Genomic DNA, 22,120 nt, shown 5'->3' with positions numbered 1-22,120 from the left:
TGTCATTGGTTTGCATGATTTATTCATATTATGACAATGTTAATTATGAAAACTGCAGCAGTGCAATCTTAATTAAACGGGAGAAGAGCCTAATTTCAAACTTTTAAGTTCATTTCGGTAATAAAAATAAATAACCACATTTCATCCAGATTATACTGACTTTTAAATATAGTCAAAGTTTAAAACGTTAGTTTAAATGTCCAGGTCTTGGAGGTTTCCCCAGCTCGGACCCATTTTCACTTTTACACGGAGCTTCACATGCAGCTTCACAGCAGATTCCATTTCTTTCTTCATGATTTGTGCAACCTGACAAACACAGTTTTTCATACACACCATATTTGCAGGGTATACATCTCAACTGAGCGAGATTACATACCTGGACCACGTCTTCTTCAGCGACCTCGTATATCAGTTCATCATGAAGCTGCAGGATAAAAAAGGCACCTCTGCAGGGCCTACTCAACACATGTAATTGCTGCTTCCCTGCACAGACAATGAAATAAGTAAAAGTTCCCATTGATATTACTAATATTACTGAAGTCGAGCTCTGACAATTATGATACGATGTGGTGGAGCATTATCAGCCATGAACAGAAAGTTGGACATGTGCTGGCAAAATTGGGGGATGATGATGGGTTATATGATGTTTCTGAGGTAAGAATGTGCAGTGACTGAGCCATGTATCATTTCCAAATCTGTTTTGCGCTCACTAGTGATGCCTGCCCAGACTGTTGCACCTCCTCCACCAAAGCAACTCTGTGCAAGGTAACCAGACACTCATCAGTGAATAGGACGGTAGACCACTGCTGCACATGGGTTTGTGCAGACCACAGCAAACGCAGTCTTGGTGTCAGTGAAGTCACCTGCAACAAGCATCTGGCATTCAAGCCAAAATGGTGGAGTCGGTTGCATTTGTCTGGAAACCCTAGTACCCCTCACATCTCGTAAATGGGCCTGCAGCTGTGTGGCAGTTGCATAACGTTGTTTGAGTGCAGAGGTCCTTAGGTACGTTGCGGTCTGTCACTAATGGGACTCCACTCCTGGGTCTGTCATGAACTCTGGCAGTAGTTCCTTGCCTTGATGCAAGTCTGCTGAGGACACTTTGAGATACACCAAGTTCCCGAGCAACATCTGACTGCCTGCCACAGTCCCAAAGGCGCACTATGGCCAGGTGACTCTGCTCGTCCATCATGTGTTCATGGCTGTTTGAATGATGAACTTGGAATGACTTGCTGACAATACCAGCTTTATATCCACAGAATGTTGAAATTGATGCCACATTGAGAAAGGTTGTCTCACCTGAACACAATGAGACTATTACATGGAAAACACAATGAGGTGTGTCTCATCACCCCATTACAATTGCCTCCCTATCCCAAAAATGTCTGAAGTGAAACAAACATATGACATACTCACACACTGTATGTATGACATACAACCTGTACACTGCTGTGTTGAAACAAACACTGTATGTATGACATCCACTAAGTCTCTCACATGTATGACGTTATGGATATTGTGAGAGACTTAGTGGATATCATACATACAGTGTTTGTTTGTGTTCGTGTACATTCAGATTTATTTCATTTAGCATGTCTCCACTGCATATCAAGCTCTTGTACAGGGAGAAATGTCCCTTCCTGGTGTTTTTGTGTATTTGGATGCTAGAGGTCTACACCTTTAGGTAGATATTTAATTCCCAGAAGACTATAATAGACTAGAATAGTATCAGAGACAGATAAATGATGGATATAAGTTGATTTGTATTTTAAAATGTCAGATTCAAAAGCCACAAACTGGTAACTGACCTTGATTGCTCACTATAGATTATACATGTAATACTATATAATCACATTGTGGTGGTGATTATTTTTATACCAGATGATAACACCACCTTTCTCCCACCTGCACTGGGGTGTTGGTGTGATGGCGACACACCAGGGAAAGATTGGCTCAGCTGGCGCTGGATGTTGACTGTGGCGAGCTTTACAATGTCAGCAGCAGACCCCTGAACTGTTGTGTTGACAGCCTGTCGCTCAGCCTGCAAAGAAAAACCAGAAAAGGTGAGACAGTCCTTTTGGAAAGTCTGGCTAGTTTCCCCACTGCTTCACTTACATGGGACTTTATATAAGTGTTGGAGTCCTTAATTCCAGGGAGGTACCTCCTTCGACCAAGAATGGTTTGCACATAGCCCCTTCTGCAGCAGCTCTTCACAGTTTCTCTTAAGAATGACTGTATTCCTTCAACACAAACAGGTTGAAAACCTTTAACTGGCTGTGCACATATTTTTGCTTAAAAGGGAGGACCAGGAAATCCACTCTTGTTACCGGAATATCTGGATTTGAAGGATTCAATGTAACAAGCAGCATCACTCTCATCAACACCCATTTGTTCTCCAAGCGACTTTGCACCCATGCCATATATAATTCCATAACAAATCTGTGGAGAAAAAGCAGGTACAGTGTGTGAGACATTGTAAAGCAGCTTGCATACCACCCCCCAGACCTCACCTGTTTGGCCTGTTGCCTCAGCCGATCATCTACAGCTGCAGGTTCGATCATCTTCCACTCTGCAGCGATGCTCTTAAACACGTCCGACCCACTGTTAAGGACCTGCAGGAGGCGCTGGTCATGTGACAGGTGAGCCAGGATGCGCAGCTCCAGCTGAGAATAGTCTGCCGCCAATATGAGTCCTCCTGTGAAGAAGACATTTCCATCTTGAGTGAGTGCCGCCCAGCAACAAGTCAGTGCTCCTGGCCACCTGGCCTCACCTGGGAAAGGCACAAAAGCATGCCTCATGCTTATAAAAGAGGGCTTGCCCCCATCCAGCCACTCCCCAGGCTTTCTTAAGGGAGGCAGGATGTCTGCATGACCAGTTGATGTTCTCCTGAAACATAGTAGGAAGAGTGATTAAGATGACACTATTCAAAGTCTGGTATTTAATCTGAATTCACGCACTGTGTGTCAAAGGCGGTCTTCACTTTGGCCTGACACTCTCCTACCACAACTGGCATTTGGATTTCAAAATCCTTTGGAATGTTCTGAATGTTGGGTTCAGTGAAACTCACTCTTCCTGTTTAGAACAGAATAGGCTACATGCAAGAAGAGGAGTCACATGTACAACAATGGCATAAAAACGTTTTTTTCTCATTTAGAACCTGTTGCTGTGTGAGTCTGTGACACCGGATGAATCCTCTCCATTCCCAGCCAGGTACTCCAGCATTTTTCCCTTTGTAGTGGGAACACAACCTTGGTCAGGGTGTTTGTAATCCTTCTCCAGTCCAGAATTAGGCCTGGTAATGTATGCAGTGGCCGAAGCTTTTCCAAAACCTCCTAATTCAGTTTCATATGACATTTCCATGGTTAGACATATACAAAGCAAGGTGAGCACTTCAGATTATAAATCCATTTATGAAAATCCCAGAATGAATCTAGAAATACCTTTGAGGTACTGAATTGTTTAGACAATCTGCCTTTGTCATTTCCACCTCCCCTCCTCATATACCCAAGCGTCTTCCTATTCTTCTGGCCAGTTAAGTCCCCGTTGGGTGGGAGTTTTAACCCAAGGAAGAGAACCTGATCAACACAAAGGTTTTGTTTTACATTTTGGGTCAGATTTAATTTTGAACACAGCAAATCCCCAATGAATGAAGGTCCACCCACATCTGCAACATCGTTAGGGCTGGACAGAGAGAAGGTGTGTCCAGCAAACTGGTACGCCCTGGTCTCCAGTTCCCGGAGCTTTGCCTGCATGACCTGCTTCTGGGTCTCACACTCCACTGCATTGAAGCCGATACCATTCAGCTCCAACAGAGCAAGGCAGTACATCGTAGGCATCTCCACATCACAAAAAACATCTGCAGGAATGAGAGGGACATACTGCAGACAGGGCCAATGAGAAACAGGCAAAGGGAGGCTAAGCCTCACCAAACTGTTGGGCTGGCATAAGCTTCCACCTCAGTTCATTGCTTTCTAGCCCAATAATAAATCAAATAATGTAATTTACAATAGCATTAGATTTACAAAACTGATAGTACCCATGTTGCATTAGCTGCATATTGATAATTGCCTGTATAGTCATTAAAAACGACCCACACCACAGTGCAGAAACAACACCATTACACTACTACTTGAGAAAGCAAACAGCAGCTACTACCAAGCAGGCTGTCCTTCTTCAGCAGGTTGCGGAGCTGGACCATGACCCTGTACACAAGAACACACTCGACCGCAGCTCTGTATCGCCCAGACAGGCTGGTGTCTCCACTCATCCCGAGGCTTTGCACCCCCTGTCCTGCACTGATGCCATCAAGCAGGGGCAGGTCAAGAGGAGTAAAACTAGTCACCATGTTATGAAGAGTACGCTCTTTGGAGTCTGGATCCAGAAGCCAACATGCAACCTACACACACACGCACAGACACACACAAAAAAAATTTATTAAAATGCTATGCTTCCAAAATCTCTTAATTATAGGTCCTCACCTTTGGGTCTTCAAAAATCCCTGCAAGGGGAAGACTACAGGCCAGCATCAAAGTCTTGTACACCTGAATAAAGTCATAAGTGATGATGACTCCACCTTCCTTTGTGAGAACCTCTCTTTGTAAAGCCAGTTGAAGCTGCGTCAGTCTTTCTGCAACTGGCAAACTTTTATCCAGAGGAGGAGGATCGAAGCTGGAAGTGACTACTGAAGAAAATACATTGCTTATATACAGTGCATCGAAAAGTATTCACAGTGCATGACTTGTTTCACATTTTATGTTAGAGCCTTAATCTAAAATAGATTACATTTTTCCTCACAATTCTACATACAACATCCCATATGTAAATTGTTAACTCAAGGCAAAATGTTTTTAAATAAAATAAATAATAATAAAAAAACAAGAAAGCACATGTTTTCACAGCCTTTGCCATGAAATTCAAAATTGAGCTCAGCTGCATCCTGTTTCCCCTGATCATCTTTGAGATGTTTCTGCAACTTAAATCAGTCCACCTGTAGAAAAAAGTTGATTGGACATGATTTTAAAAGGCACACTATAATGTCCCACAGTTGATAGTTCACGCCAGAGCACAAACCAAGCATGAAGTCGAAGGAATCATCTATAGATCTCCGAGACGGGTTTGTTTCAAGGCACAAGTCTGGGGAAGGTTACAGAAACATTTCTGCTGCTTTGAATGTCCAAATGAGCACAGTGGCCTCAATCATCCATAAGTGAAAGTTCAAGTAGTGATGGGGCAGTGGTGGCCTAGCTGTTAAAGAAGCAACCCTGTAATCAGAAGGTTGCCGGTTCGAATTCCGATCCACCAAGGTGCAACTCCGTTGCCACTGAGCAAAGCACCGTCCCCACACACTGGTCCTCATGGCTGCCCATTGCTCACTAAGGGTGATTGGTTAAAAGCAAAGGACACATTTAGTTGTGTGCACCGTGTGCTGTGATTCACAATCCTTTCACTTTCAAAACCACCAAGACTCTCCCTAGAGCTGTTTGGCCACCTAAAATTGGAGGAGAAGGGCCTGTGTCAGGGAGTGTACCATAAAAAACCCGATGGTCACTCAGTCAGTGGTCCTCTATGGACAGAGGAGAACCTTCTTGAAGGACAATGTAAAAGCCTGTATGATAGAGTGGTAGATGGAAACCTGTGTAAGGGGCACATGGGAAACAAAATTCTCTGGTCTGATGAGACAAAGGGCACTTTCACACCTTAGTTCATTTGCTTTGGTCTGAAACAGCAGTCAGTTTTGGACCTCTTGAATCCATGGGATTTTTTTTTCCCCCTTGTAAAAGAGAACCGAAAGGTTCTCTTTTACAAGGGGAAAAAAAAATCCCAAAAAACGAAATTGCTTCAAATAAAGCGAGAACTTTATATCTGCTGATTGGTCAGATGTATAGCTGCGAGAACAACAAAAGTAAATACAGAAAGCAGATCTGCTGTTGTGAACTGTGTTTGTGTGAAATTGGAGAGACATGATGGAATTAAATTTACATGGGTTTGATGTTGCCCTGGCAATTTTATATTAAATTACATGCATTAAACACTTTAGGCAAAACATACAAATGCAGCATAGTAACATCTTGAAAAAAATATGCTGATGCACTGGAGTCGCCGAAGGCACGTTACAAGACAACACAGGAGGCAGTGTGAATTAATAATTATACGGAACTGTAAAAAAAATGAAAATTACATCTCAAATGTACCCCTAATTCACTGCTCTCATGTAATAGCATTTGGTACTGTTTTGGTTCATTATGGATTCTCACCAGGCAGACCGCACTTGAGTTTGATTCAAATCGAGACCACCTTTTTTTTTGTGGGTCTTGGTGCAGTGGTTTTGGTATGCGACCAAGTGCGATTACTGTGAAGATTGTACTCTTTAATTGCAGAACTGTAATTGCAGTCAAAGGTGCATTGACAAAGTATTGAGCAAAGGCAGTGAATACTTATGTACATGTGATTTCTCAGTTTGTTTGTTTTTTTTATGAAATTGGTCAAAACCTCAAATAAACTTTTTTTTTTCCACATTGTCATTATGTGGTGTGTGTAGAATTATGAGGGGAAAATGCATTTAAATCCATTTTGGGATAAGCTCTACCATAAAAAATGTGGGGAAAAATGCACTGTATCATATCATGAAGAGCTGTAGAGGAACCATGACTGAAATCATACCTGTGCTAGACGACTCCTGCTGGAGTGACACATAATAGGCATCTTTTCCTCCCCAGCATACAGATATACCCACCACAACCAAACACTTATGTTCTCTCACAGGGAAGCCATCGGTCCTTGTCTGCTTCACTGGAATGGTTACAATCAGGACAGCAATAAATAAAAAAATAAATGACCAATTATAAAAATTTCATCCAAAGACTATGTCCAGTGCTTTCTTGTCTTCACTGGCTCCTGATTATGTTAACGGTTGATTTTAAGATTTTAATATAAATGTATAAGGCTCTGCACGATGTTGACTGTTCATATGGGTACCAGGTCTTTACGTTCCTCTATTCAAGGACTCTTAAAAACTCCTAGGACTTAAGGACTAAGGTTGATGTGGAAAGGTGATTGTGCTTTTTTTCATATGGTTGGAGATGGCCTTTGATTTAATATGGTATTTTATATGGGAATGTTGTCTTTGTTTACTTATCTATCTATTCTTGTTTATTTTTAATGTATGTATTAGATGTGTGTGTTTTTACTCTAATGTTTGTATACAGCACTTTGTAGCTTTGCTTAGATAAATGTTACATAAATAAACAATTGCCCTCTTTTTATTACTGGATTGATGCACAAATGACTGACAGAGGAAACTGGTATGGTCACAACAAGAGAGCTGAGTAAAAATGGTGAAAAAGAGATGAGAGCAGCTACAGAGTTCTGGTACATCATGTCCCCCTGGTGAATGAGCATTTGTTTAAGAGTGAGCAGCATTGCTCAAGCTTTGTTCACTCAACAACAAACTGCATAACAATGTCACCATCTTTCATCAATTCTCCACTGTGACCACACAAGTCCTGTCAAATTCTGACCTTGTTTATATTTTTCTCCAATACCAGTCTGCTGATCAGGGCTTCTGTCTCTTTTCTCACAGGCAAGGGCAAGAGAAAAGCTCTTCTGCATTCTCCATTCCTTCACAAAGGTCTGAAACAGGCTCCTGTCACTGGCCACATCAATGATTGTGAAAGCTTCAGGACTGCTTTGTTGGCATACATTATCACGAGATGTGAGCCCAGCTCTGCAGCTCAGATCTCCCAGGCGGTCCAAAGCAGATCTGGAGTCCACACTGAATGACTGAATGGCTGAAGTGGACATCTTGAGCCTGGGGGTGACAGGCTCAGGAGTGGGAGGAATCATGTCTCCACCTGTTCTCAGATGTAACTTTCCTGCTGATGTACTTGCTAGAACCAAATCAGTTTCTTGTGCAGAAACGCTCCTGAGTGCTTCCCCTGGATCTGTATTTCCTGACATGTCCTCAATCACTGAACAGTGGTCTGTCCATTTATCCAAAATAGCCTGCATTCCTGGACTCAAGTACAAGGATACTTCACTTGGATTACATCTACTGGAGGATTCTGCCTGGTTGACCATAGCATCAGACACTTGTGAACACTGGTGAACCTTTACAGCAGGACTGTCTTTGAACAAGCAGCTCATCTTCTCCATATACTGCTCTCCAATGAGAAGCGAGTCTCCCCACTCAGTCAGACTGAAGGAGGATTCTCCCCACTGGACAGCCTCTCGGTCCTCACCCCCATCACTTTGGACAGCTCCTCTGGACACCCCCTCTGGCACCTCCTCGTCGTCCTCTAGACAGTCATACAGACTATCAAACAGGAAGCTGCTGCTTCCATTCAGGCTGTGATCAGAGCCCTGCTCAGGAGGTGGAGCCTCACTCACATGTTCACTTTCTTCTACAAGTTGATTAGTGAAGTTTAAAATGTTCTTCATTTGGCTATCAGTAAGTGACATGATGTATTTGTGATTTGCACTTGTGTCATGTGACAAACAGTCTTCTCCAATCACAGCAGAGCGCTCATTTGATGGAGCGTCCTGCTGTTGAATGATCCTCTCTGTTTGAGTGTCCAACTGAAAGCTGTTGCCAAAGCCAGGATCATCCATGTAGAGATCCGGTGACTCACATGTGTCTGCAGTGTGTGTGACATCACGTACAGGCCCAGTGTCTTTTGGGACAACATTTTGAACAAAAAAATCTGAGGTTTCAGAATCAGATAGCATTTTACCTGAAGTCACACATGGCAGGGTGTCATGGGCAGGACCATGACCTAACATAATTTCCTCGGGTCTGTTTGTTTTAAAGGGTGCAGTGGACACTGATACCCCACCTTCACAAGAGCCCCCAGGAGGAAAGGAAAGTTCACCAACTTCCATCTTTCTACGTTTGGATACCTGAGACAATGATGTGCTAGAATTGGACTGGCCATTGTCCATACAAATGGAAGAGGCAGGTTTCCAGTCCCTCAGGACTTTATTTAATGTACTAGACTCCTGTTCAGCGATCAGATGAGGAGACGTGCTGGTGCTCACTCTCCGCTCAATACCATCTATGAATTCCTCAATGGTTACAGCAGAGTCTGTGGGATGTTCCCCACAAGTAGATTCATTTGCACACGCAGGTCGCTTCTCAGGCATCAATTTAGGGTCCCAGGTCACCCCTAGCAAGGCCAGGTCCTGCTGAAGCAGCAGTCTGGCCTCAGCAACTATCATTTGTGCTGCCTCTCTCTCGGTCAGAGGGGTCTTCCCACTGACCCAGATGCAGCGTAGACTTTGACGCTCCTGGGCTTCCATTTCACTTTCATCCACCGCCTGCTTGATACTAGCAGGGAAGGAGAAGGTCAGAGAATAGACCCAAAATTCAGTAGGAGGTTCACAAGAGACAAACACCAGAGCACATATTACCTTTTAAAAGGAAGAGCTTTTTTCAGGACCTTCTCCACATCGGATACATCACCACGGGCCACATCAGACACTGTCAGAAACCCGGAGTTGAAGAGGGTGCGAGCTCTATGTGCATTCAAGAGGGAGATGCGTACAAGGTCACAGAGCTCCCTCTGTACCCCAAAGCTTAGTCGACTTTGGAACTGAGACAGCAGCAGCTCCATATTGTGCCACCCCAATCGATTACAAAAGACTGTAACCATTCCTGTAAATTTAAAAAACAAATCCAATGAAAGAAACACTTCTTTTAATCAATTTTTAAATTATTGTAAATAAATGTAAATATTATAGATTTAGAATACCTAGAGTCAAAGTATTACTTAATCATATAAAAATTATTGTATTAGGATAAATGTCCAAATTATTTTGTAGGCAGTAGTGAAACTAATTACAGATCATCTCAACAGGGCTGCATGAGAATGGCAAATACAGTTTAAAATGGTCCCCATGGTAACTGCAAGAATGGTGATTAACTTTATGAGACTCCCACTGACTAACATCCTGAACAGTCAATCAGAAGCTGAAAGCTATGTCCGCTATGGTTTTGAATACATCACACTGAAAATCAATGACTGTTCAAAACAGGCACCATACTTTGAGTTAGGGCAGGACAATATGACTTCAAATCAGTATGAACAATTCATGAACAATTTATTTATTTTGTTGTCTTTTTTTATTCACAATACGTCGTTTGTACTGTAAATACACTCAACAATTAAAAGCTGGGATATTTTTTCTTATCACAAAATAACTATTTATTAAATTAAAATGCCTACAAACACCTATATTAACAGCAGTAGAAATTAAAAGACAGGACTATAGTGATCCTAATCAGCTGGTGAATCATGTCACATTCAAGTACAATGTATGAAAATCTGCTTTTAAAGTAATGTGGTTTGATTAAAACATTAACTGAAAAATGCATGATTAATGTTGTTATCTACAGTGTATCTGGAAAGTATTCACAGCGCATTACTTTTTCCACATTTTGTTATGTTACAGCCTTATTCCAAAATGGAATACACATATCCATAAGTACCACAGTTGACCGTTCATGTCAGAGCACAAACCAAGCATGAAGTCGAAGGAATTGTCTGTAAGCTTCAAGACAGGATTGTCTCACAGCACAAATTTGGGGAAGGTTGAAATGGACCCATAATCAGAAGGTTGCCAGTTCAAATCCTGAGCCACCAAGGTGCCACTGCTCCAGAGCGCTCAGAGCACTGAAGGTCCCTGGTGGTCTAGTGGTGGCCTACCGATTAAGGAAGCGGCCCCGTAATCAGAAGGTTGCTGCCCACTGCTCACTCAGGGTGATGGGTTAAATGCAGAGGACAAATTTCACTGTGTGCTGTGCTGCTGCATATGACATGTGACAATCACTCACTCACTTACTCTTTAACTCAGTATGGGGCGATATCTAGGGCTTCAGGACAACTCTGTGAATGTGCCAGCCAGACTTGAGCCCAGACTTGAATCTGATTGAATACCTCTCGCTTGAATACCTTGGCTGTGCCTCATATCCAACCTGATTGAGATTGAGAGGTGCTGCAATTTGGCAAAATTGGCCAAACTTATGTGATTTGCTGCCAAAGGTGTATTGATAAAGTATTGCGCAAAGGCTGTGGATACTTATGTACATGTGATTTATTTTTTCACATTGTCATTATGGGGTGTTGTGTGTAAAATTCTGAGGAATTCTGGATAATCCATTTTGGATTAATAAAATAATGAATACTAATAATTTTATGGATACTATGGCTGTAATAAAACAAAATGTAGAAAAAGCGATGGGCTGTGAATACTTTCTGGATGCACTGACTTCTGGAATCAAGGATCTGTTTAACAGGGTCTACTGTAGTTGCCTAGTTGCTTCTGAGGTCTGTGCGCTAAAACAGTGATGTTGCAGATGTTGGTGAAGTTAGTCTGTGGTTAATTGTAAATGTTGTACATGGACAAATTAAGAGGTATTATTTTTATATACCACTGTTATGTAAATTCCAGGTGTTCCTGAATAGAACTGTACCTGCTGCTGTATACATTTAGGCTTCCTAAACCAGAATGTTCTGTGATTCTCCTTACATATCTTACTACCAAAATAAGCTATTCATAAAATTAGATAAATATTTAAAAAAATATATTTTAAACAATTATAGAGTGACTGATTTAAGGATCATGATCAGTTGTGATTATGCAGGCATAACATCCAGAAGACTGATTGTCATGTGAATTGATTGTCATGAGAAATTCATGATCATGACAGCCCTAGACCAAACCCCTTTCGGAAGCACCAAGCACCTTTCGAAAGTGAATGCAGAAAGACAGATCTTATCAAACCCAATAATGAGTTACTAGATAAAATAAAACAAAAACCAGTCAGTCATATATGCTTTACGTATTCAGAAAAAGGATTATATCTTTTAGTTATTTACTTTTATTGATGATTTTTCATTGAAGAGTGGGCCTGTTTCGTTCTGGCCCACTTTAAAGTGTGGATTCTATTGTTCTAAGCAGAAGACAAATCACTATGCAAACAAACAGTTTGTAAACTGGACCTGAGAATAGGGTCAATCAGAATGAGCTTACCAGCATAAGTAGAAGCCGACTGCTGAAGAGACTGCAGCTGTCCTCGACTGCAGCTGTACTTTTTTGCAACCACTCCCAGAGGTACCTCATTAACCAAATCCAACAGGACCAATGTCATGAAAAAGCTTTAAAAGATAAGGTCTTGGTGAATAAGAAAAAATAAAAGGCAGAAGTGTAACTGTAAAATAACATAATGGTACCGTTTATGAATGGCCATCTGTCTGCGCTGCTTCTCAGTTTGGACAATTAATTTTCCACCAACGGACCGAGCCAGAAATCCTTCCTGAATACCAACCATTTCAGCCACACGTTTCATTGAGGAAGACAGCTGCTCCCACAAACAGAAAAACTGGTACCAGTCAATTGTGGTCCAGTCTGCATAAAGAGGTGTTATCTAGAAGCCAAAGGCAGGAATGATGTTTGTGTGTGTTTGGAATAGATATAGCAAAAACAAAAATATCAACCATAACATTATAAATACCCGGCTAATACAGAGTAGGTTCCCTTTTTGCCACCAAAACAGCCCTGACCAGCTAAGGCATGGACTCCACTAAATCTCAATCTTGTCAGGCCACACATAGGAATGAAACAAAACCTGTGTTTACTGTGTTTACACATTAAATATTTATAGATTAATCAGAGCAATTAATGTCTTAATTTCATAACCTTTAAGATTTAAAGACCAGAAATCGCAATATTAGCAGGATCATGCTCTGGGACTTTTATGCTGAGAGTTGTTACATTGCATAAAGTGAATGGAAGAATGAAAAGTAGGGACAACCTCCACATGGTGAACACAAAACACCATGGAAAATTTACAGTAACCAGATCACACACACACACACTTTAGATTTTTTTAAATCAAAATTAAACTGCTGTGCACAAAACTACCTGGTAGAGAATATGGAGGTCATTTTCCAAGACAAATCCCTTCATTGCTCTCTGCAGGTCTGCAAATATACCAAGGGCTTCGGGAGGTGACAGGGAAGAGGTCAAGGTTGCTGCCCCAAGATGAGTGGCACAGTACCTCTCTGAAAGAGAAATAAGAGATGTCTCTACCTCATCTTCACAAGTGGCCCACACAGTGCTCGAATAACTATTGCTTCCTCACCGTATCCCTCCTTTTGAATATAGATGAACTCATTTTCCATTAACCACTCAAGGCAACTTTCAATAGCGCCATGCCTCTTCCCTGCTTCTTTCTGGCAATTGTTCTGGTCAAATTCTTCAGCAGTAATGCTTGTAGACAGAAGAGTGCAGGAGGCATACATTTTCACCTCTTCTGCTGTACTGGCAACTCCCCCAACAATAATCTGGGATTGGCACAAAGACAACACCTATCACCAAGTGGAAGAGGTGGATACCATGTTACGGGCAGCACAAGAAAATGGTGAATACCTCCAGAAGAGCTCTAAGCATGCTGGTTGTGACCCCCTCTCCCTCCTTCTTCAACAAGCAGCTGCTGATGGGATTAAGAGAGCCCTGAATCAAATTGATTCCCTTCATACGCTCAGATTCCTTACACACCAACACGCTTTCACCTGAAGAAAACAGTAAGATTTTGTAAGATTATGTATGACCAATTATACCAAAAGATCATTAATTTCTCATACAAGTTAAAATACAGTCATTTACTGAAACATTTACAATTCATTCACATTTAGAGCATTTAGCAGACTCCCTTATCCAGAGCAACTTACAATCAGTAGTTACAGGGACAGTCCCCCTGGAGTAATTTAGGGTAAAGTGTCTTGCTCAGGGACACAATGATAGTAAGTGGGATTTGAACCTGGTTCATTGACGAGTGTGTTAACCACCCACAAAACATCTGTGTAACACAATTGAAAATAATTGCTTCAACCATTTCAACCTTCTTAAAGAGCCTGAATTAAATAATCTAATAGTCAAATCAATGTACTTGCGCATTGGATCCGCTTCCTATAAGTTTCCTTAGACAAGTAGCACCCGATGTTATAAATCCTATCCTTAAAATTATTAAACAGTCACTTAGCACCAGCTAATGTAGCAGTCATTAGTGGTCATTAGACCCCTGATAAAAAAAAACTGATCTTGATTGCAGGCATCTTTTGAATTATAGACTGATATCCAACCTTCCGTTTATATCAAAATTTTTTGAAAAAGGCATAGCCCAGCAGCTGTGCGTGTACCTAGAGAGCAACAACATTCATGAAGTATATCAATCGGAATTTAGACCTCATCATAGCACTGAGACAGTGGTGTTAAAGTGGTTAATGACCTGCTGTTGGCATCTGATATGGCCCGTATCTCCTGCTTGACCTGAGTGCAGCGTTTGACACTATTGATCACACTATTCTCCTTGACAGGTCAGAGAATGTTTTTGGGATTAAGGAAATAGCCCTCGTATGGTTCAGATCATATCTGACTGATCGTTATCAGTTTGTGGACATCAATGGTGATTCATCTTCAGATAGTTTGGTGTTCCACAAGGTTCTGTCCTAGGTCCATTGCTACTTTCCTTATACATGTTACCTTTAGGTCATGTCATTCGCAAACACTCAGTCTTACGATCACTACATTGGCTACCCATCAAATTTAGGGTTGATTACAAAATCGTACTTTTGACCTATAATGCTTTAAATATCCTCGCTCCACAGTACAAGAGTGAACTCTTAGTTATTTAAGACCCGCCACCCCCTTTGTGTTCAACGGGTACGGGGTCACTACTATACCCAAAGTACAGAAGGTCACAGCTGAGAGCAGGTCCTTCTCATATAGAGCTACGCAGATGTGAGTCTTGCCGGTCAGTGTTCGGGACTCAGACTCAGTGTTTAAATATAAACTGAAAACACATCTGTTTTCTCTGACCTTCTGTTAAAGTCCCAGACACAGTGTCAATTACTAAGTCCACGTAATTACAGTCACCTAGTCAGACAGATTTGTGCCACTGTTGCACAAATATACCACTATAACCACATATTTCAATATCAGTCGTACAATGCCAGTGTCTGCCGCTGCTTCTGTTTGTTCTCTCCAAGACACAGAATCAAACGCACAGACCACCGGCAGACTGCAGTGAAGAGACCACCAGATAAATCCTTGTTCCAGGCAACTGAACGAACCAGAGGGTCCCCACAGCCACCACCACCATAACAACTAAAGCTTCAGGGATCTTCAAATGGACCAGTAGTATTATAATGGACACGTAATGTACACCATGACACTGGACTAAAACCTACTCTGCACTGTCCAGTACCTACAAACATGCACACATTTTTTGTGTGTGGGGTTGTGTGCAGAAGGGTCAAGTGTGAGGGGTGTCAACAGTAGGGTCTGTCAAAGCCCATTGAGACATTTGTATGTGATTATGGGCTATATAAAAAATAAATGTTGTTGTTGTTGTTGTTGTTGTTGAAAACAGCCAAGCTCTGCTACTGTTGTGAAAGACTGCTTCATCATAACATCATAGCAAGACTGAACACAGTAACAATGTGGTTCTGTCTGTGTCAGTCCAAAGATTTCAAAGAAAACTGGGGTTTCTAGATGTGCTGCTGAAGCTTCTGAAAAACACAATGTTGATGTAAATGCAGCGGTCAGCCAAGAAAACGTCAAAACCAGAAAATGTCCAGCAGTACCATCAGCTCAGAAATGCCAGAAACAGGTGGGTCCCAAATAATCCCATCTATTGTCCAAGTCTCATGGAAGAGATGCAGCCAAAAAGCTAGACCTCTGACATGGAAACAAAGCCAAGAACACAACAATGCACAAAACACAGGAAGTGGGGTGCACAAAAAGCAAGTGCTCTGGATGTAATAAGTCAAAATATATCTGAAATATTTGCCAGTTTGTTTGCTAAAGGGCTAGACAACGTTACATCAATGAGGGTCTGAGGGCAACACTGAAGCATTGTGGAGATTCCTTGCAAGTCTGGGGCTGGATTTCTGCAAATGTATTTGGAGATTAGGTCAGGATTCTTCAAAAACTGTGTGTACCTAAAATAACTGATTCTGGGGATGGTCTCTCTCAATCAAGGTATCTTGTTAACGGATAATGTTTTGTTATTAAAATTCTTATTTTCTACCGTATTTGTGCAAACCAACAAAAAATCTTTAAAGAGTACAGTACATTTAAAAGTACATTTAAAAAAAAAAAAACTCACCTACAGTGTCCACTCCTTTCCGGCCGGCTCTCCCAACCATCTGTTTGTATGCCAAAATATCTAGCAGACGGCCATTGAAGACAGGGGTTCTGATGATCACCCGCCGAGCTGGTAGGTTCACACCAGAGGATAATGTGGATGTTGCCACCAGCACTCGGATGTGGCCCTGCCTAAAGCCCCCTTCCAAAATGTCCCTCTCATCAAAGGTTAGGCCTGAAATCAAATGCTCTGAGCAAGGATCTGTCCCATTCATACACAGCATGTTTTTTGGGGTGTCATAGAAATACCTGCATGATGGAAGGCAACCCCATAAGGAACAGTGCGCTGCAGTATATGGTCAAGTCCTGCGGTGGACCGTTTCAGCTGTGCCACCACATCAGTGAGTCCCTCCTGGTTCAGCGCCACCATACTCGACTGGTTCTCTGTCAGAAAACATTACCAGACACATCTGCAGTATATGTAGTGGATGAGAACATGGACACATGCAGGTAATGATAGTAATGTTGTTTGAAATGTATTTGTAGTATTAAGTAATGGGATGAAAATAAGTCTTAAGATGAAATTTCTGGTTCCATCCTAGACACTCTACATTTCACTATAGGTTTTGTGTACCTCTGTGGTGGATGTTATAAAACTCTCTTGCTACATTGTCTGCCAGCTTTTCACACCAACTTTTAGAGGGACAAAACAGAAGCACAGCGTGTCCATCCTGCACCGTCTCAAGACAGAGGCTCACTATGTGATCATCATCCCCCTATGAACACAACACAAAATTTATCTACAGCCTCAACTTCAATCCTTAGCTTCACTAATGTGAAATCTACGTACCTTTATGTGTAAAGCTGGTTTGAACTGCCTGACCAGGGCCATTGTGCCATCAAAAATACAAGAGCCAATCTTTACCCACTCCTTCAGTGGTACTGGTCGATAGTCTGTGTGGTACAGCTCAGCGTCAAGCCAGCGGGCAAGGAGGTCCAGATTTGGCAATGTGGCACTCATACCCACTATCTGGACCTCAAGAGAAGGGTCCGTATCTGAAACACACCTATGCCCAGTAGTGGAAATCAATAAAAAATACTTTAATGTAATATTAATATGCAAAGATTGCTAAGTAGTATGTTCCATATAAGAACTGAAATGAGAAACTAAAATGCTGAAAATCACTATATGAACCTCAATTAGCTGTAACATTATAAACATTAATAACATTGACACATGACAGTAAGCAGGATATATTATATTTTGTAATGGAATTACATGTACTGGAAGTTGATGTACCCCTAATTTGTAAAGGTTAGACAGTATTTCCGAAACTGCAGCATTTGTGTGTTCTTCCCAGATTAGTGATCATTAGTGAACCAGGTCATAGGCAGTCAAAGTTCACTGATGCATGTGTGCCAGAACACATATAACAAAGTAGAGGACAGGTGCTTCAATGTCTTTTCCCTGGAAAAAGCATGACACCAAGATGCACTAATGCAGTGGTTCCTAAAGTGTGTAATACAGTCAAGAACAGAATTCAAATTGGTTTTGTTAGCATTCTGCCACATAGCAAAGGCATTAAAAGAAGTTCTTCCAATTGTCCCTGTAACTACTGATTGTAAGTTGCTCTGGATAAGGGCATCTAATAAACATAATCATGCCAATGAGGGATGCAGGGATCACTTACAGTGATATCTCCAGTTTCTGTTAATTGTTTGATGATGTTATGTACCATTGATGTTGAGATTGGCAAAGCCTCCGCAATTTGATGTTAAGGAACATTGTAAAAAGATTGTGAAATATTTTAAAAACACTTTCACGGATGGAACAGCCTCTGGCCAATCTTTAATTCTGAGAAACTCTCTAAGCCTCTCTAAGACAACCCTTTTGTAGCTAATCATGTTACAGACCAGATATAATTAACCTAATTAGTTGTTATTAGTTCTCCCAGCTGAAACATTTTAAAAAGTCTTGCTTAATCAGCTATTAGTAGTGCTCATACAATTTTTTTGGAACCCGTAGAAGGTATAAAATGTGAAATCAGATCAGTTTAAACATTTGTTATCTTATCTATGTATTTGAAGTTTTCTTTTTTATTCAAATTTATGGCACATTCCATATTTTCCAGAATTCAATGTACAGGGCTGTTTTGGAGGAAAATATGGTCATAATGTTATGGCTGGTCAGCGTATATACATCACATCGTATATGAGAGAATGCTGAAAAATGTTAAAGACCTTGTAGCCGATTTCTGTGCGACATAGCGAATTTTGGTCAACAGAAGTTCCAGCAAATATCCCCGTCCAGCATCTCCCAACATGTGCAACTCATCTACAACAACAATGCCTACAAAATATAAAGAGATCAATCCAACCAGCAGCACTTTGGTATGGTTGACATGAACACAAAAAACACCCACTTACTACCATTGTGATGCTTCATTTGCAGTGATTGTTAACTACTGATTGTAAATTGCTCTGGATAATGCCGTCTGATAAATGCCATAAATAAATAAAAAATAGATATATATATAAAAGATTCAACCACTTGCAAAGTGTGAGGCATCGGGGTAAATTATGTAAGATGACAACATCCAATTTCATATAAAGCACCTGTTGATGAACATTGGCTATGCACAGATTACAGCTTTACTGTTCACCACAGGACATTTCACTATGTCTGAGGGGTCAGAGCAGGGGTCCTGAACAGGTAAACTAGTGAAAAGGACATTAGCGAAAACTCCCAGCACATAGAAAAAAATATCTGTTATTCTTCAGCTACCCATGAGTATGGAGTAAAGGTTGATACACCTTGACAACAGTAAAATTTACATAAAGAGCATTATACAATGCCGGGGCAGTGGTGGCCTAGTGGTCAAGGAAACAGCCCCGTAATCAGAAGGTTGACGGCTCAAATCCCAATCGGCCAATAGTTAAGACAATGCAACAATAATACAACAATAATACAAAATGTTTCCTTTTGTTTTCATGTATCCATAACAGAAAAATATGTTTGACTTATGTAACTCACAGACATAGAAAACAGCAGAAACAAACTGACAGACACATGAACATCACTTGAAGACTTACCCAGCAGGTCCAGTTTATTCTCCTCAATAAGCCTGTTGACAAGTCCATTTGCTTTCTCAATGGTGCACACAGCAACATCCAACGCACTAAATCCACAAGCTGCAGAAGTGCTCCCCATGTAGCCCTCCACTCTGACACCGGCCTCCTGAAAAATATTCTGGAGAAAGATGTGAACATATCCAAAATGCTGCCACTGAAATAAAACAGTACCTGATAAAAATGCAGTGTTAACATAAAGTCTGTATGAACTACACCTGAAGATAAAACATCTTTTCTCTTGCCACGGACACAAAGGGAAGGATGAACAAAGCCTTTCTCTTTGTTTCTAGTACTCGCTTTAAAATAAGTAGCTCAGAAACTAAGGTTTTCCCAGCACTGGTAGGAGCTGTGGAAGAAAAAAAGAACACAAATTGACAAAAAATCTAAACCAAAAAAAAACACACACATTTCAACGTAAACCGGGAGCTAATCTAGGCAGTCGTAGATTAATGATCAAATCCTCTTTTCTTTTTTTTTTTAAATCCGGGGCTCAATAACACCTAATAAATATCAAACATCAAAAAAAATGTTATCATGCAGCTGAACTGATTACCTGAATAAACTAAGTTTCTCCCCTCCAGAACTCGGCCTAATGTGAGGCAATCTGCCTGCCACTCAAACATTCGCTGCACCCCCACCACATGGTACCTCTCCAGCACGGGTGCAGGCAAACCCCAGCTGGACAGCAGCAGCTTATCTGACTGTTCAGCAGGAAGCGTCACACGTTGTGCTAAAACGACACCACTTACTGATAAGTACCGGACTACAGCAGAAAAGAGAACAGTATATATATGGTACTGAGTTATTATGATAATGCTATTTACAGATCAGTCTGTGTCTGCCAAATGCTGCATGTAAAATGTAGAAGCATTTACACATTACCAACCTGCAGAAGGCAGGCTATCACTGAAAGAACTGATCTCCAGTCCTGCAGGAGGGGTGAGCACTGAGATAGAATGAGCTCCTCTGTGCTCTGTCTGCTGCTTTGTGTTCCTCGACTTGTTAAATAAGATCTCACCATCCGCCTCTGATGTTTGTGCGAGTGCCACCCCATTCCCAGATTTGTCTTTGGAGACGATTTCACCATCTTTCTTGAGAAGTGACTTGTGGTGCTGTGGAATTGTGCTTCTGGGGAATTGTGGTAGGACTGGCTGTTCATTGTTCTTCACTTTCTTCTCATCATTGACTTGCCCATATATCTTTTTCACTCTCATTGGAAGCACAGGTTTGGTGGCTGTGGTGCAGCCTGTCACAGACTAAAACAATATTTGCATACAAGGAAAAACTGATTTAATTCAACAGTTTTTTTATCTTCATATTTTTTAAACTTACTGTGCCAAGAAATTCGTTTCCAGATGGATTGCGTTCATGGCCATGACTGAACTGCTTTGAAATACGAGTACCTACTTCAGGCACAATGCTGCCAAACAAACAAAACAAATACCCAAACCGAACTGAGTGAACTGAAGTAATGCATCTCGTATCATTTAGCGGAAAATCCAGCGTTTTTAAGCACGTGATGGCTGCCTTATTGCTGGTGCCACTCTTCATCTTACCCCGAATTCCTGACGATTCGATGGTGTCCGATGGAAGAAGTCCTTTTCGACCCCGGACTCGAGGAGTCCATTCTCTCTTAAACTGCGAGTTCGGGACCGCTTCGGGTTTTTCAATTCAAATCAGCCAACTATTACATACCTGATAGAAACTCCGCTTGCCGCTGGGTGGAGTCTCCAAGTTTACCGCCGGTGTTTCATTCAAAGCTGCTCGAACTTGTCTAAACCGTCACCATGGTTCCGCGCTTGTGACGTGGTCGCATCAGAGAGTGTTGAAGACCATCTGTCCAGAAGTGGAAGATGAAGCTATATTATAGTGTCATATCGCGATTCCATATTAACAGTATAACAGTGCCACCGCCTGTACGTGCATGACACTATCACTTAAAAATGAAACAGAACAGTATACAGCAACAGCTGTTACCAACTCTACTTTTACTTGCTTCTTATTTTACCCTGGGTATCTTTATGTTAAGACAAGTACATGATTTGTGTTCTTTGTCCACCACCTTATTTGTGCATGAAGACATCATTCAAACATCACACAATGTAAGGCATTGTGTATTGAAGAGTACCAGAATCTTGAAAATGGTTATAGGGGTGAGGAGGTACACAATTACCTGTTGGTTTATTTGAATGACATAATAGTATATCATTTAGATTACATAAGGTCCTGGCAGTGGACCTCATGTAATTTGAGAGATCCTGTTTGAAGACTCTTGAACTCCCTTTAATGGGAGGAGCAGGGTTGGTCAACTTCGGAGGGGAGACTGTCCTCAGCCAGTTAGATCATGCTCAGGGGATATTAGCTGGGAGATCAGTGTCTCCACTGAGAAATCTGAGAGAAGGTTATACCGGGGAGGTTGTGGGAGACCCTCACCTGTGGTGGAAGATGCTCCAGGGAGGTGCTCGAAGACAGGGCCAAAAGGGTGGACCACTGAGGAGATGCCATGGCTGACGATGCCATGGCTGGTTTCACAGTGGTCCTGTCTGGTCGGGTGCTAATGACATAGAAGTTCACCAATATATATTTGTTGATTTTGTTGAACAGTGACGTACTGAGCATCCAGCTTTTTTTCTTGTTTATAATATATTTGACTTTTAAATAAGTTATTAAATAAATAACATAGAGCTTAACTTTCTTAAATGTTTGATGTTCTGAACTTTTATCTGGTTAGCTGCACATCCACTGTCGTTTTTATTTATGTTGTCTGGTGTTTGCACGCTTTTTTCTATTTCACTATTACTAAACCCTTCATGGGTTGAATGAACAAGTTTCCGTTTCTCGTTGT

General features: G+C 41.4%; 1 protein-coding gene across 6 annotated transcripts; it reads right to left on the bottom strand.

Moving 5' to 3' along the window:
- Nucleotides 1–5: 5 nt before the first annotated feature.
- Nucleotides 6–21,817, bottom strand: polq (polymerase (DNA directed), theta). Of its 6 annotated transcripts, none has more exons than XM_028982955.1 (33): nt 21,709–21,817; nt 20,832–21,111; nt 20,608–20,695; nt 20,162–20,531; nt 19,829–20,005; nt 19,491–19,621; nt 19,237–19,393; nt 18,385–18,493; nt 16,994–17,210; nt 16,778–16,919; nt 16,453–16,587; nt 16,166–16,378; nt 13,426–13,568; nt 13,139–13,340; nt 12,919–13,058; nt 12,228–12,421; nt 12,028–12,152; nt 9,406–9,649; nt 7,518–9,322; nt 6,661–6,789; nt 4,479–4,678; nt 4,156–4,396; nt 3,663–3,856; nt 3,441–3,575; nt 3,158–3,332; nt 2,958–3,072; nt 2,771–2,886; nt 2,511–2,695; nt 2,328–2,439; nt 2,116–2,240; nt 1,906–2,041; nt 377–483; nt 6–306 (listed from the first exon to the last, which is right to left on the bottom strand). In XM_028982955.1, the coding sequence occupies exons 2-33, from the start codon at nt 20,900–20,902 to the stop codon at nt 193–195; spliced, it is 6,747 nt and encodes a 2,248-aa protein (XP_028838788.1). In that variant the 5' UTR covers nt 20,903–21,111; nt 21,709–21,817; the 3' UTR covers nt 6–192. The 6 variants fall into 6 exon arrangements, with proteins under 6 accessions (XP_028838788.1, XP_028838784.1, XP_028838782.1 ...); XM_028982951.1 differs by having other exon boundaries at nt 4,479–4,681; nt 21,709–21,816; XM_028982949.1 differs by having other exon boundaries at nt 6–483; nt 4,479–4,681.
- Nucleotides 21,818–22,120: the final 303 nt, after the last annotated feature.

This window comes from Denticeps clupeoides, chromosome 6, assembly GCF_900700375.1.
Source record: "Denticeps clupeoides chromosome 6, fDenClu1.1, whole genome shotgun sequence".
NCBI classification, from domain to species: Eukaryota; Metazoa; Chordata; class Actinopteri; order Clupeiformes; family Denticipitidae; genus Denticeps; species Denticeps clupeoides.
This window is presented reverse-complemented; position numbering and strand designations above follow the sequence as displayed.

Excerpts from the sequence above, each read along its gene's own strand:
- polq (XM_028982949.1), bottom strand. The coding sequence starts at position 20,902 with ATGGACTCCTCGAGTCCGGGGTCGAAAAGGACTTCTTCCATCGGACAC. Across the intron at positions 16,588-16,777 it reads TTATAACATCCACCACAGAG|AGAACCAGTCGAGTATGGTG; the intron begins GTACACAAAACC and ends GTTTTCTGACAG. Across the intron at positions 13,341-13,425 it reads TGCTTAGAGCTCTTCTGGAG|ATTATTGTTGGGGGAGTTGC; the intron begins GTATTCACCATT and ends TGCCAATCCCAG.